We start from the raw sequence: 14038 nt of genomic DNA on the forward strand, positions 1-14038 counted from the left end.
TTATATCTATAAAATACAAAAATGCCAGTTGAATCAATAGAAGATCCTTCTATAAAAATCAAACCAAATAAGAAATTAGTAGAATTTATTTGTAAAAATGTAAAAAAAACAAATAGTATTCCACCTGCTATTGTTGCTTTAAAAAAATCAACTAAAGATAAGCAAAAAGATATTTTATTAAAACTGGATGAATTAAAATGGTTAAATAAGTATTTAGAAGAATATAGAACCACCAACATGGAAAGTATTTATTTACATGAGCTTTTAGAAGAAGATGATATCAAATTACCAACTCCAAAAATTATACCAAGAAATCCAGAGTTAGAAGCTAGAACACAAAAATTGAAAGCACAACAAGATGCTATCAAATATAAAGCTATGACAAAAAACGTAGATACAGCTACAATGAAATTACCAGAAGATAGTATTTCATATCAAAGTAAGATTTTTATTTTAAAAAATAAATTTCCTTTGACATAATTTTCATTTATATTTATCTATCTATCTATCTATATATATATATATATATATGTATTTTTTTTCAGTGAAGCAGATAAATAAGCAACTTATAGCTGTTGCACAATTTGTATTTTCTGTGCTAGCAGGTTTTGCTTTTGGATTTATAGGTGTGGAGTTAATAGTAGGAAATTTAGATTTTGGATTTAGGTTGTTATTAGGTATAATTTGTGCTCTAATCATAGCTTTGGCTGAAATTTATTTCTTGGCAATTAAATTAAATGAGGATGTATATGATACTATTCCAACAGGATCAGCACCTAAAAAATTGCATCAAGAATAAAACTTTATAAAGCATTGTTATTAAAATATATTCTTTTAAATTTAATATCTTTTTGTTCTAAAGAAATAATAATAGAATAAAATTATTATACCAATATAACATGATATAAACAATAGACACAATTTAAAAAATAAACACTAAAAAATTAATACATTTATTTCATATTATATAATAAATCAATTAAAATAATATGGTGCTTCTTAAATCAATGCATTTGAAAAAATAAATAAATTTTTTACTTTATGCTTATAATTTTTTTTAATAATGTATCTATGAATTATAAATATGTTTTATTGTGAATAAAAATGTCCTATTTAGGATATTCAATTTATCTAGGTATTCAATTTATCTTTAATGAATACATATAAAAATAGTGTTAAACATCTAAAATTATTGTCTGTATTCAATCTAAAATATTAAATAGTTTTAAATGGTAAGAACCAAAATATTTGCAAAGATATATTATTTTTAATTGTATTTGAAATATTTCTTAAATAATCAGAGAGCCTGTCTTATGAAAATATTAAATAGAATATTTGTTTTTTTTTTTTATCTCTTGGTTTCATCCTCACTGTCACTTTTTTCACTTGCTTCACTTTTGTCACTAATGGAATCACATTTTCCATTCTCTTTTTCTATACTTTCTTGTTCACTATTTGATGAATTATCATCTGCTTTTCTATCATCACTATCAGAACAAGAATCTGTGTCTGATTCACTATCACTGTCAGAGTCTGAACTATTTTCTGATGAACTGCTATGTGAATTCTTGGCAGCCATCATTTCTCTGAATTGTCTCACTGTTATCTTTCTAGGCATTATTTCCCTGAGAAATTCCAATGTATCATTTGTTTGTACCACTTCTGCTAGATGTTTGTAGTCTAAAAAATTTCCTTTGTTGCTTTGCAAATGTGCCTCTTCCGTTAGATAATGTATAAATAGTTCCTATAAAATTGTTTTCATCTTTGTTTGTTCATATTTATCTTGCAAAATAATCATTTAGCAAAATATTTGAATAGAACACATATTAAACAATTGGTTAGTAAATAATATTTTAAATATAAAATGCATAGAAAGCAAGAATTTTTAATTAATGTATTAAATAAATTTAGTAATTACAAATGTACAAATTATATTTAAGCGTCACTTAACCTCAATATTTAAATATCAGTCTTACCGTAGCTTTTGTGACTAAATATAATCCATCTTGACCGATTGTATCCACGTAAGGGGAACTTTTCATAATTGTTTTTACTCTTGATATAGGTAAACGTAATTCCTTCATTTTAGCAGGTGATCCTTGCGCAGTCATTCTTACTAAAAATTGATTTACCTTAAGTATGAAATGTAAACTAACAGATAGTAACCGTTAATCAATTGCCGCCAATTTTTGAATTCTTTATATAATTATTCATTAAGAAGAAAAATTAGAGATAAAATTGTAAATATTTAAATTTTATTTTTAATATTGTATATATCTAATTAAATTCTAAGAATATATAACAATATAAAATAATTATATTGTTAAAAAATTAACATATCAGAACTTTTCTTATAGTATTATCTATTTTTATTTTAATAATAAATTCATTTTAATAATAAATTATTTTAAAAATAATAAAAATGAATAAAAAAATTAAATAATTTTTATTTTACAGTTTATTAGTAAAATTAAAAAATTCTGCTTAAAACATTTTAAAAAAATAAACGTGTGTTGAATTCAGCGGTAGAAATAAGATATCCTAGTGACATCTTTCATTAAGCGAACGTTACTATTTCTATTTCTTTTCAATTGGCATATTATATCCGGCTTACAGAAATTTTGGCGAGTAGACAGTTGTTGCATCAATCTGACAATCTGTAACGAGTCAAGGTATATTTAATAATATTTAAGCAATATATAATCAACATGCAGATCAACCTGGTTTGTAGTATTCGCATACGTCGTATCAATTATACTTCGCTATATGTATAACCGTTGAATTAATCGATCAATACGGCACATGGCGGATTCGTGTTAATAATGTTTCAGTGAAAAGTTTACTGATTGTTCGTATACAGTTGTTAAAATTGTTGGTTTATTGGTTTGTAAATAATCTCTTCTAATCTGTTTCTTTCATTCGTAGAATATATGTTCAATGTAATTATAACCTACTATGAAAATCTTCATCCTTCAATTTTACAAACATCTGTTTCCTTCTTATGATAATTTTTTGTTATATAAATTTTATTTTTATCATTTTCTTTAAATTCTTGTATTTGAGATTAAAGATAAAAGTATTTAATTATTTGTTTATTTTCTCTTTGTTATATTCACACATGAAAAAAAACACTATTATAATAATATAATATAGTATAATATAATTTTTTTAAAATAAATATTGGCATAGTTGATATTGAATTTATAAATTACAGGAACAAAATACCTATCAGAATGTCAACTTTTCTTGGGCTTATTAAGGAGATACCTGGCATCTCAGTGGATCGTTTTGATGGAGCAAACTTAACATCTTCTATATTTTTTCTTAGTCATTGTCATTCTGATCATATGCATGGTTTATCAGATATGTTTTTTGAGCATATAGATGAATATAACAAATGTCTCTATTGCAGCCCTATTACAAAAGCATTGTTAGAAAATAGATTTAAATTTAAAACATCTTGTGTAAAAGAAATAGATATTAATTCTCCTACTGTTATAGAATATTCAATAAAAAATGAAGATAAAATTCTTATTTGTGTAACTTGTGTTCCAGCAGGACATTGTCCTGGTTCTGTGATGTTTCTTCTTGAAAAAAATAATATATCAATATTATATACGGGTGATTTTCGTATTAATCCAATAGACTTTCCCAAATTGAAAAGTTTACATTATTACAATGATTCTAAATTAATACCTAAATCATTTACTAAAATTTATTTAGATACAACATTTTTAAGTACCGACTTTTCTAGTTTCCCTACTAGACAAGAAAGTGTATTTAAAATGTATGAAGTCATTAAAAATTGGATAAGCAAAGACCCAAGGAATGTTGTTATTCTGGAATGTTCTGCTATATATGGTTCTGAATTTCTTTTTGTAGAATTGTCTAAGATGTTAAATATAAAAATTCATGTAAGAAATGATGTATTTGAAACTTATTGTCGTATTGCACAATTATCTTGTTATGTCACAAATGACCCATATAGTACTTCGATTCATGCTTGCAAGAAAAAAATATCTGTGTCAGGTTTGCATTGTAGAAGTGATGTAAGCAATATGAATATCATGACTGTTATCCCATCTGTAATGAAATGGAGGAAAAAAGATACAACTATAATAGGGGAATGGGACAAAGTTAAAGAGAGAACTTTTAATGTATGTTATTCTACTCATTCTTCTTTTAATGAACTTAAAGCATTTGTTCAATATTTTGAAGCATTGGAAATATATCCATGTGTGATTAAAACAGAAGAAGAAGAACAAGTTTATTGTTTGTTAGATATTGTAAAAAGAAAATTAGATAAACAATCATCGAATAGTCAGAAATATAAATTAGATCTTCCTAGACGTAAGATATTAAATAAAGCTAAATTTAAATCTGAATATTTTAGTGATGATGATAGTTTATGATAATTAATTTATACTTTCAGCTATATATATTAAGTTGTTAATGTTGTTAATGTTGTTAATATATCTTGTTATATAATAATTTTTATTATAATGTATATTATTATATATCTTTTTATTATATACTGTATATATGTGACAAAAAGATTGTATTTTTAATAAATGTAATTAATTAATTTTTTTAATATTTTTATTTTCCATATGTTCTGTATGATTCTAAATTATAAATAATATAAATAAGTTTAAAATTAAATAAATAAATAAAGAATAATATTTAATAAATAAGATATAATATTTAATAAATAATATTATTTAAAAATCGTATATTTTAATATATTATTTGTATTAATTTTATATATGAGATTATTTTAAAATATTCTGAAATTAAAAAATTTCATGTTGCAGATATTTACTTACATCTTTGTTGTTGAATATATCATCTAAGCGCTAAATAATGGAGAAATCAGCATTAGCACAAGAGAAGGTATGGTTTGACAAACCATCCTATGACAAGGCAGAACGACTATATTTTGAAAGAATGGCCAAGGTAAGTATCTTTCTTAATGAATTGTGAATTAATGTTATTGGGTATAAAATTGCCAACAGGAATAAGATAAATGTTTCTAAACATACGAATTAACAAATAAAATGAATCTTAAGTTCCATTTGTTTTTAATATTATTAAAATAATAAAATAATTTTTTATAAATAATTATAATGTTTAAAAGTATGTTTATAAACATAAATTTTTTTAAGAATCTATTATTATCCCCAACATCCACAGCTAATATTTGTCTTTTTGTTATGCCTTGTGTTTTTTCTTTGTACTAACAAAAAAACTAACATTTTTAACACACACTTCAGGGAATATCTGGTGATAGGGAAGATTTGATCTGCTTGTAATTCCATGAGGTGTTGGGAATTTTATTATTTTTTTTTTTTTTTAAATCTTAATTCCCATTTCTAGTTGTGTGTTCAAGTGAATTATCTAATTTTGTATTTCATTTTTAATAAAACTTTTCTAATAAATATAAATATAATCAATATTTAAAATAAAAAAATAAAATAAATAATATAATTTTTTGTTTATTTGTTTACATTTATAATTTTACAATGTATTGTTCTATATTTTCATACATTCAATAAATTTGAGAATGCATGGATTCTTTATTCAAGATATTTAGTTTTTGTGCAGTTGTGTCTTGTAGCAACAATATAAATGAAGCATGTAAAAGACATGCTTTGTTTAATTTCTGTTTTACTCAATTAATTACAAGACATAAGTTCTTACTTGCATAGCTTGATGTTTCAAGGTGGTGTCTCATAAGATCATGGAAAGCTGCTCGCTTAAATCTGAAGTTTCTCTAACTAATAATTGTCATGATAATTCATTTCTGAATAATAATTCTTTGACTAAAACTAAGTCTGAAAAATTTAAAGACAATAAATTATTAATCTCTGAGAATATTTCAAATGATGTAAAAAATTCTAAGTGTCAAATAAAAACATCAAAGATAAATAAAGATGAAGATGAATTAAATATACAAGAAAAAGAAAATATAGAAGAAAAGCAAAAATCTGATAATGTTAAAAATGATTTAAAAGAAAAAGAGAAAGAAACTAGTCCTTCTAATGATGCATCTAAAAAATATAATACGAAAGAAGTAAAAGAAAAAAAGAATAAAGCAGATACAAGACATAGAAATAGAAAACATAAAAATGATACTAAGGAAGTAAAAGAAAATGTTACTCCATTAATAAGGAATAAGCAGCAGTTACCTATTCAGGTATATACTGTAATGCATTTATTACTTTAATGTTTTGTGTGCAGCAATGCAATACTTATAGAGTTTAATTTCATTCATTATAATATACATTTCATATTACCTAAATCATCACAGAATCTGCTTATTACAATAAATTTAAAAAAAAAGAAAGATGAAATCATTTTATTATTTTTTATAAACTTTTTATTTCATAAGTTTCAAATTTATATTGTTATTATCTCTCTTAAATTTTTTAAATTTAGTAATTGTTGAGTGAACACCACAAAAATATTATACATATTTATCTTATTTTAATTCTTTTTAATTAGTTTTAATTCAATACTTTGCTTGTTTTTTGTTATGTAATAAAGGGGATTGTGCTGTAAAGCATGTTTGCTTCTGATTTGAAATAAATTTTATTGTGATCTTAAACTTATTAACAATATACTGTTGATAAATATTTTTTATTTAATTTTTTATTTTGTAATTAACATATTCATTATGCTTAAAATTTATTCACTTTTTAAACATTCAAAATATCTATCTCCACTTAATTTTTCTTGAAATATATATATAAATTTAATACATATTTTATAAATATACATAAATTTAAATATTTATAAAATATTTTATTAATACAAATGATGTCATATTTTCAATATTTGTTTTATTTATATTAGATATATAGATTATATAATTGCAATAATAAATTCATAATGAATTAAAAATAAAAATTTATAATTGTATGCTTATTTGTTGAATAATTATTTATAAATTCTAATGGAGATGGGATATTGAATTGTTTATAATAGTCAGTTTAGTCTGAGTTGATTTTTAATATTGGATACAGGGAAATCAACAAACTACTAGTCCAATTCTATCTGCTGGTGGAAGTTTAGCCAATGAGGTTGCCAAGGCTCGTCAACATATTAAACAATCTTTACAGTGTGTGAGTACTGCACTCTTTGCACACCTTTATATAACAAAATTTTCAAATCTGCTTACTAATATAATATTATTAATATAAATATATCCAATATTAATATAAATTAATGGGTATAAAATCTAATTATTTAATAATTGATAGCTTTTTTATTTTAATTTATTTTAAATGTATTCAAATTTTATTTTTCAGATGGATGACATTGCAGCTGTTGCTGGTTTTGCTACTCCAAATGAAAATAAAAAAGATATTCTAGATTCTAGTGGTCAGTATAAATTATTATGCTAAATTATTTTATCAATAATATGGATTTCCATATTTTAAATCTTCATTAACAGTCTTCCAAGAATTGAAAAATACTGTTGAAAAATTGGAGGAACGTGTCAAAGCTCTTGAAATCAAGATTCGTACTTTTGTACCTGCTGATCCAATAGTTTGTCCTGCTAAACCTCAACAAGCTTCAAAACCAACACAAGAAAAAGCTGATGATGATGAAGATGTTGATCTTTTTGGTTCAGATTCAGAGGCAAGTGGGCAGAAATAATGGAAGACACTAAGCAGTTAATCCTCTTCTATTTTCATAAATATCGAAAATCATTTCTGCACGATACTTATACATTTAGTACACTTTACACGTGTCTTCAAGTGCAAAAGTGATAAAATGATACGACATTTACGAAATATAGTACACCAGATATTCCCAGAATACTAATACATTTAAATATAGTTTTCTATTTATTACACAAAATCAACACAAATACTATAATACAAGTATTGAAATGTAAATGTTGTAATTTATAATATACTGTAAATTGTTTAAATACTTGAATTATTAGGGAGAAGATGCAGAAGCTGCAAAACTTAGAGAAGAAAGATTGGCTGCATATGCTGCAAAGAAAGCTAAAAGTAAGTTGTGTATTGTATTTATATTACAAATTGTTTTATTATATGTAATCATAATTTATAGAACCAGCCTTAATTGCTAAATCAAATATAATATTGGATGTAAAACCGTGGGACGATGAAACGGATATGAAAGCTATGGAAGAAGAAGTTCGAAAGATTGAAACTGATGGACTTTTATGGGGAGCGTGTAAGTTAACTAGAATATAAATATATAATAAATAATATCTTTTTTAATTTAGATTGAAAATAAGATTTATTCTATTATATTATTATTTTTTCACAGCAAAACTTGTTCCGCTTGCCTTTGGAATTCACAAACTTCAAATTTCGTGTGTTGTTGAAGATGACAAAGTTTCTGTAGATTGGCTTACAGAACAGATTCAAGATATCGAAGATTATGTACAAAGCGTAGATATTGCAGCCTTTAATAAAGTATAAAATATTAACGAAGCTTTCTTCGTAGAAAAATATCTGACGGTTCTAATTGCAACCAGGCATTGGTCTGTTGTGCCATCATTTCATTCCATTAGCAATATCTACTTTGATAAATACATGTTCTATCACTAAAAAGGACTGTCTAAAAATAAAAAACATAGCTATTGTACTCCAATTTTAATATTCGATGTCAATTTATCAGTCGTTTTTAAAATATTCAAACAAATTTTTAAATTGAGGTTGTATGATCAATATATTCTTTATAAAGAAAAAATATAAACCATAAATGTTTTAAACGTAATTCAATGTATAAAATTTAATGTAACATTATATAGATATTTCATTTGCTATCATAATGCTATTCATTAATAATATAGGTATATAATACCTATTATTAGTACCATTTTTAATTGTTTGTTTTGGAGTATTGTTAATAAATAAAAATAAAAATAATCAACATAATTTTTTATTTTATTATTTCTTTCTAATTTTTCTTTTTTTTTTTTTTAAGAATAAAAAATCTAAAAGAGAACGGAAAAGTACAGTGCTGCTCTCTGTAGTATATATTGTATGCAATACGATCTAAACTACTTGAATTTGTTTTTGACGTGTTTTGCATGTTCTTTGTTCTTATTTCTCGTAATAAATAAAAAAATATTTGTTTTCAAGATGACTATGGCTATGCTTCAACGAAGAGCTAATGTAAGTACATATATTTATACGTAAAGTATTCAATATATAATATTAATAACCTAACCTAAATTTTTTCTGGTATTTTATAAAAATATATTTTTATTCTTTAGGTAAGATTACCTCCAGAAGTAAACAGAGTATTGTATATAAGAAATTTGCCATACAAAATTACTGCCGAAGAAATGTATGATATTTTTGGTAAATATGGAGCTATTAGACAAATTAGAGTGTAAGTATTTGAGTCAATTGAATTTTATTTTTTTATATATTTTCTATTTTAAATTCTTTGTTAATACTATACTAAATTTCGTAATATTTGATATAAAATTAATATAATAACAATAATAACAATTCATCATACAATTTCTTAATATTAATAAATTTATTGCAGGGGCAATACTGCTGAAACTAGAGGAACAGCATTTGTTGTTTACGAAGATATATTTGATGCAAAGAATGCTTGTGATCATTTAAGTGGATTTAATGTTTGTAATAGATATTTAGTAGTTTTATATTATCAAAGTAATAAAGCATTTAAACGAGTTGATGTAGATAAAAAAATGGAAGAAATAGATAAGTTAAAAACAAAATATAATTTGAATGAAGAAAAAAAATAACATAATTCTTTAAATTTAATGAAAATGCAAGAGCAATTCATTTTATAATGTAAATTTATTTATTTAAAACAATTTTTTTTTAAATTTTATCATTATAAAATAAGTATATGTAAATAGTACAAATAATTCAATAAATAATTTCATTTATATTCATTTTTAATTTATATTTTTTATATAATTGAATGCAATTATAGAAATTTTATTATTTTCCTGTAGAACGATGATTTCTCGTTCCCCGCCCAAAAAGATATAAAAGTTGGAGCGAAAAAATGTTGACACATTAAGAGGTTGTAATTAATACAACTTTCACAGTCAGTGGTGGAGTAGCATTCCATTATTCCCATATATCTTGAATAATTTTAATTAAAATTCTTAATTGCAATAAAATAATGTTAAACAATTCTCAATAAAATATGAATGAAGATAATGATTCAGAGATTTTTTTTAAGGATATACAATGATTTTAAAAAATGGATAATCATGTAAAAGCATATTCAGACGAAATTGCGAATTTTTATTGGAATCAGGAAGGATCAAGATGATGAAAAACATCTATAATCGACTGACGACGACACGAAGTGACCTCCATCAAGGTTGGGTAAAAAGATGTACCTGTCATTATAGAGTGCAATACGCGCGTGTCATATGTAATTTAATCGCTCGACTCATCTTGTCGACACTGGCGTTTTGTAATGCGAGCTCGATAGGACTACATTTACTTGTCCGGATACTCGATACTTGATGCTGGTAGAAACGTGCGGTACGGTATACCGCAACTCACACAACGATGCACGCGTGCGCACACGTACGCAATTCATGTAGGTTCTTGTCAGCGGCTAGCCGGCAGGACATTCGATTTCAGTCGAAAGCGAAAACTCGCTTAGCCCGTTTAGTCGTGTTGTCGCGGCACATCGTTCTATAGTGTGACATTCTTGTAAGTGTTTCTTATTTATTAATTGATTTCAGTTTGTTATATTTTGGGCAATTAGAGTGTTCGAGATATTAACGGGGCTTGGTTAAATGTCGTTCGACTGTTGTAATAGCGGCGAAGTTGCCGGTGTTACATTCGCGGACGTCCTTGAAAACGTGTCACGTATTCTGCGAGCAGTTTACGATAGTTTCCTTCATGATGTTAGACATTTCACGTACGGGTGCTGTTGGTTGTTTCTCATCATTGCTGCTTTCCTATTAATGGCTTTACGTATAATAGGCCGTATTCACGTCACGCCGCCTAGAGACATCAGACTTGAAGAGTAGCGCAATCTTACGGAGTACGCGAAAGACAATTTTTGTTTTGCTTTTTAATCGCCGGTGTAAACAAGAGCGGTTTCAGAGCAATCGAATATAACACCAAGTCTCGTGAGTGTGGGGGACATTCATGCAATTTACTTTCGCCATATCGCAATCCTCGACACGATGTAAACAGTCTGGATGAAGGAATGGCGTCACTCTGACGGAGTTTTCGTGTTACCTTTTGATGTTATCGTATTTGGTTGATGCGATTCGATTTGTTGCGCTTGATTGGTCGAAAATCATACTTTATTTGGTTAATACGTCAGTGTATAGTGTCGAATAGTGAGTAGCTATGATGTGTCGTCTTTTTATGTTTCTGACACAAACATCACTCGAGAGAAACAACGGCGTCGCGTGGAGGAAGAATGAATGAACGAGAAGAGGACGATCGAAGTGTGGCGGGAGGGGATGCGACGACCGTCGTGTTGTGACGGCCTGCTGCCTGCTTGCCGATTTGTATCGAGGTGAGAGTACGTGTATACATATGTGTAAGTGTACTTGGTGTATGTATATGTTATGTGTGTTTATTCACGCGATCAACTGTGTCCACTGTCGTCACAGTCGTCGTACACTTTGCGTACACACAGCGACGTTATTTATGCGTAGTCGCGTTCACGCAATTCGTATGAACGTAATTCGTTCTACTCACGTGAGTCTGCCACTGTTAGCTTGCTCTCAAATATCGTAATGCATCATTGCGACAATGGAATTCTAATTATTAAATTAAAATGATGAGTTGTGCTTATACAATTGACTTTTCAAATAATAAATCATCTGTTTCATATCGATATTATTGCTTTAAAATATCGCTTAATAATATTATAAAATTTTATAATAGTATTATCTTGTTTAAATTTATCTAGTTTAAATTACTTACTATTCTATTTTTTTTTTTTTTTTTACAGTTTATAAAGTATTATGCATTTAAATTTTCGTTTCCGTTTCCATCGATATGTTAAAGATAGTTTGAAGAAAAAATTCATATAAAAAGAAGGATATACTCGCATTGAGAATTTATCATTTATTGTGCTTTATATGTAGTTTCATTTGGAATCCTTGTAGTCCTTTAGAAGTATATGAAAGTGAGCGAGCAGGTGTCAAATACTTAAGTGAGAATGTTTGTCTGCTGTCTGGATAAATATGTCGTCGTGCTACCAGCTTTTGAGTTGCTCCTCTTTACATTAATAGCAAGCAACTTTATGCATTCTCAAAGCAATAAGGCAGATCTTTTGTATGCACTCGTTTTTAATCGAAATTCAAATATCATAAATAAACGATAAATTAATATATATTTTTATTAAAAATATCACATATCTTTAAATTTCCAATCAATTAAAATTGCACGATATTAATTCACATAGATTAATTTTTCAAAATTATTTTATTTATGGAATTCGCGATTCAAATCATTAAGCATGGAATTAATTGAAGTAAGATAGTTAAAAAAATATTTGCCTTAAGGAGCTTAAGCTTTGTATGCAATCTTATATATTGTAGATCATAGATGTCGCGTCTTGCGTAGATTCTAGAAACAGCTTGAGAAACCTTAACTATATGTCAGAAGTTTTTAGTGGTTATGACGTGCTCTTAGTTAAATTTAAAAAGTGGAAACGAACAGTTTTCTTAAATTATTAAATATAATTATCGAAGTGTCTTACGAAATTTGTGATAATATGATTCGTTATATATTTCAAGGTATTGTAAAACGATTTTTCATCATATAATGTACAATTTAATCTAGTATAAAGTTGTAATAGATTTTGCATGACGTTAAAAAATATGGAAAATATACGTATATTTCAATTATAGATATATTTTCTCAAAGAATTTCTCAATAAAAAGTAAAGAATAAATTATAAAATTAAAAAAATTAATCATTGTGATGAAATAATATTAATTTAGTAGTTTTTCAAATGATGAAGTTCGAATATATGGATAAAGTTTCTCAAGTGACGAACTACGGTCTAAAAAAAAGCAGTAGTTATAATTCATTTTATCGCCTTCGTTCTATTGTTTCTCGTAAAACGATCAGTTTTATTTTCAGTGTACGATATATAATATGTACGAGTATTGTTTTAGAATTTTTATTTAAAGAATAGTGATCGTTTTATAATAATACATCGATAGATAGATGGCGATCAATTTAAATGTGGTTTGTAATATTACACGTAATATATTATATTGTAATTTAACAAGAATAAATTTTTTTAAATTACAGGCGGAGCGTCCGTTCCTCGCTGGAATCGGGCAATGTGGTAAGTCTTGACTTTCCTTCCATACTTCGTAATTTTAGATTGTTCGTTGTCGACTATACAGTGGCCTTGCATTATCTACTTCTAATATTATTCCGTAGTTATAGGTTATAACTTTATAAAATAGGTAGTTAAATAAACTTTAATAAAATACTGTTTATACAATGTTTATATAAGTTTAAGTAATCAATCGTGGATTTCTTGTATGATTTCTAAATTTTTTTAATCTTTCTTGAAGATATTATGTCTATTCAAGAATTCCATCGATGCATCTCGTATGAGCAATATATAAAATGCACGAGATGTATTATAAAAAAAATTAAGACATTATCATTTGTGCAACGATAGTAAAAAGAGTGGTGCAGTAGGAAAAAATATATAAAATGCACGAGATGCATTATGAAAAAATTAAGGTAATATCATTTGTGCAACGATAATAAAGAGAGTGATACAGTAGGAAAAATATCAAATTTGAATAATATGATATTAGATAAACGAATAAAAAAAAAAAAAATAAAATTTAGATATATCTGCAGTAAATGTTATTTCTTAATGAATACGTTCTGTCTTTTTTATTTTTTTTTTAAATTTACATTCACTTTACTTCTCTTTATCATGAATATTTTATTAATAGTTTTCTCTAGCTTACAAGTAGCCTTAACCCTTTACTCTTAAACCGCGAGTAAAAGAACGGTGAAAAGCAACTATATCGGTACACACACAT

General features: G+C 26.0%; 5 protein-coding genes and 1 long non-coding RNA gene across 13 annotated transcripts in view; 4 read left to right on the forward strand and 2 right to left on the reverse strand.

The window, feature by feature from the left end:
• Positions 1–21: 21 nt before the first annotated feature.
• LOC108003579 (transmembrane protein 199) lies at positions 22–1130 on the forward strand. Its single transcript, XM_028664571.2, has 2 exons — positions 22–439; positions 546–1130. The coding sequence occupies exons 1-2, from the start codon at positions 22–24 to the stop codon at positions 797–799; spliced, it is 672 nt and encodes a 223-aa protein (XP_028520372.1). The 3' UTR covers positions 800–1130.
• A 134-nt stretch (positions 1131–1264) lies between these two features.
• Positions 1265–2213, reverse strand: LOC108003588 (chromatin accessibility complex 16kD protein). Its single transcript, XM_017065940.3, has 2 exons — positions 1977–2213; positions 1265–1744 (listed from the first exon to the last, which is right to left on the reverse strand). Exons 1-2 carry the CDS (start codon positions 2109–2111, stop codon positions 1349–1351), a joined length of 531 nt encoding a protein of 176 aa, XP_016921429.1. The 5' UTR covers positions 2112–2213; the 3' UTR covers positions 1265–1348.
• Positions 2214–2366: 153 nt separating this feature from the next.
• Positions 2367–8921, forward strand: LOC108003967 (probable elongation factor 1-delta). 7 transcript variants are annotated; one of them, XM_062079405.1, is made up of 9 exons: positions 2513–2672; positions 4815–4956; positions 5723–6196; positions 7026–7124; positions 7311–7383; positions 7457–7648; positions 7959–8024; positions 8086–8211; positions 8308–8921. In XM_062079405.1, exons 2-9 carry the CDS (start codon positions 4864–4866, stop codon positions 8460–8462), a joined length of 1278 nt encoding a protein of 425 aa, XP_061935389.1. In that variant the 5' UTR covers positions 2513–2672; positions 4815–4863; the 3' UTR covers positions 8463–8921. The 7 variants fall into 7 exon arrangements, with proteins under 7 accessions (XP_061935396.1, XP_061935394.1, XP_061935389.1 ...); XM_062079407.1 differs by having other exon boundaries at positions 2549–2723; XM_062079408.1 differs by lacking the exon at positions 2513–2672 and adding an exon at positions 2713–2883.
• A 108-nt stretch (positions 8922–9029) lies between these two features.
• Positions 9030–9922, forward strand: LOC108003998 (splicing factor 3B subunit 6). The gene is made up of 3 exons (XM_017066602.3): positions 9030–9161; positions 9263–9381; positions 9544–9922. Exons 1-3 carry the CDS (start codon positions 9030–9032, stop codon positions 9767–9769), a joined length of 477 nt encoding a protein of 158 aa, XP_016922091.1. The 3' UTR covers positions 9770–9922.
• LOC133666673 (uncharacterized) lies at positions 9806–10678 on the reverse strand. The gene is made up of 2 exons (XR_009831143.1): positions 10382–10678; positions 9806–10117 (listed from the first exon to the last, which is right to left on the reverse strand). It is a non-coding gene; the product is annotated as an uncharacterized LOC133666673 (long non-coding RNA).
• A 706-nt stretch (positions 10679–11384) lies between these two features.
• Positions 11385–14038, forward strand: part of LOC108003935 (solute carrier organic anion transporter family member 74D) — a 77711-nt gene continuing 75057 nt past the window's right edge. The window contains exons 1-2 of one of the 2 annotated variants that reach the window (XM_062079399.1): positions 11385–11526; positions 13281–13317. In XM_062079399.1, the coding sequence (XP_061935383.1) occupies positions 11432–11526; positions 13281–13317 (132 nt within the window). In that variant the 5' untranslated portion in view covers positions 11385–11431. Of the gene's footprint in view, positions 11527–13280; positions 13318–14038 lie in introns of those variants that run through there. The other variant, XM_062079398.1, reaches the window with a different exon arrangement.

The sequence above is a fragment of the Apis cerana genome, linkage group LG9 (genome assembly GCF_029169275.1).
Source record: "Apis cerana isolate GH-2021 linkage group LG9, AcerK_1.0, whole genome shotgun sequence".
NCBI lineage: Eukaryota > Metazoa > Arthropoda > Insecta > Hymenoptera > Apidae > Apis > Apis cerana.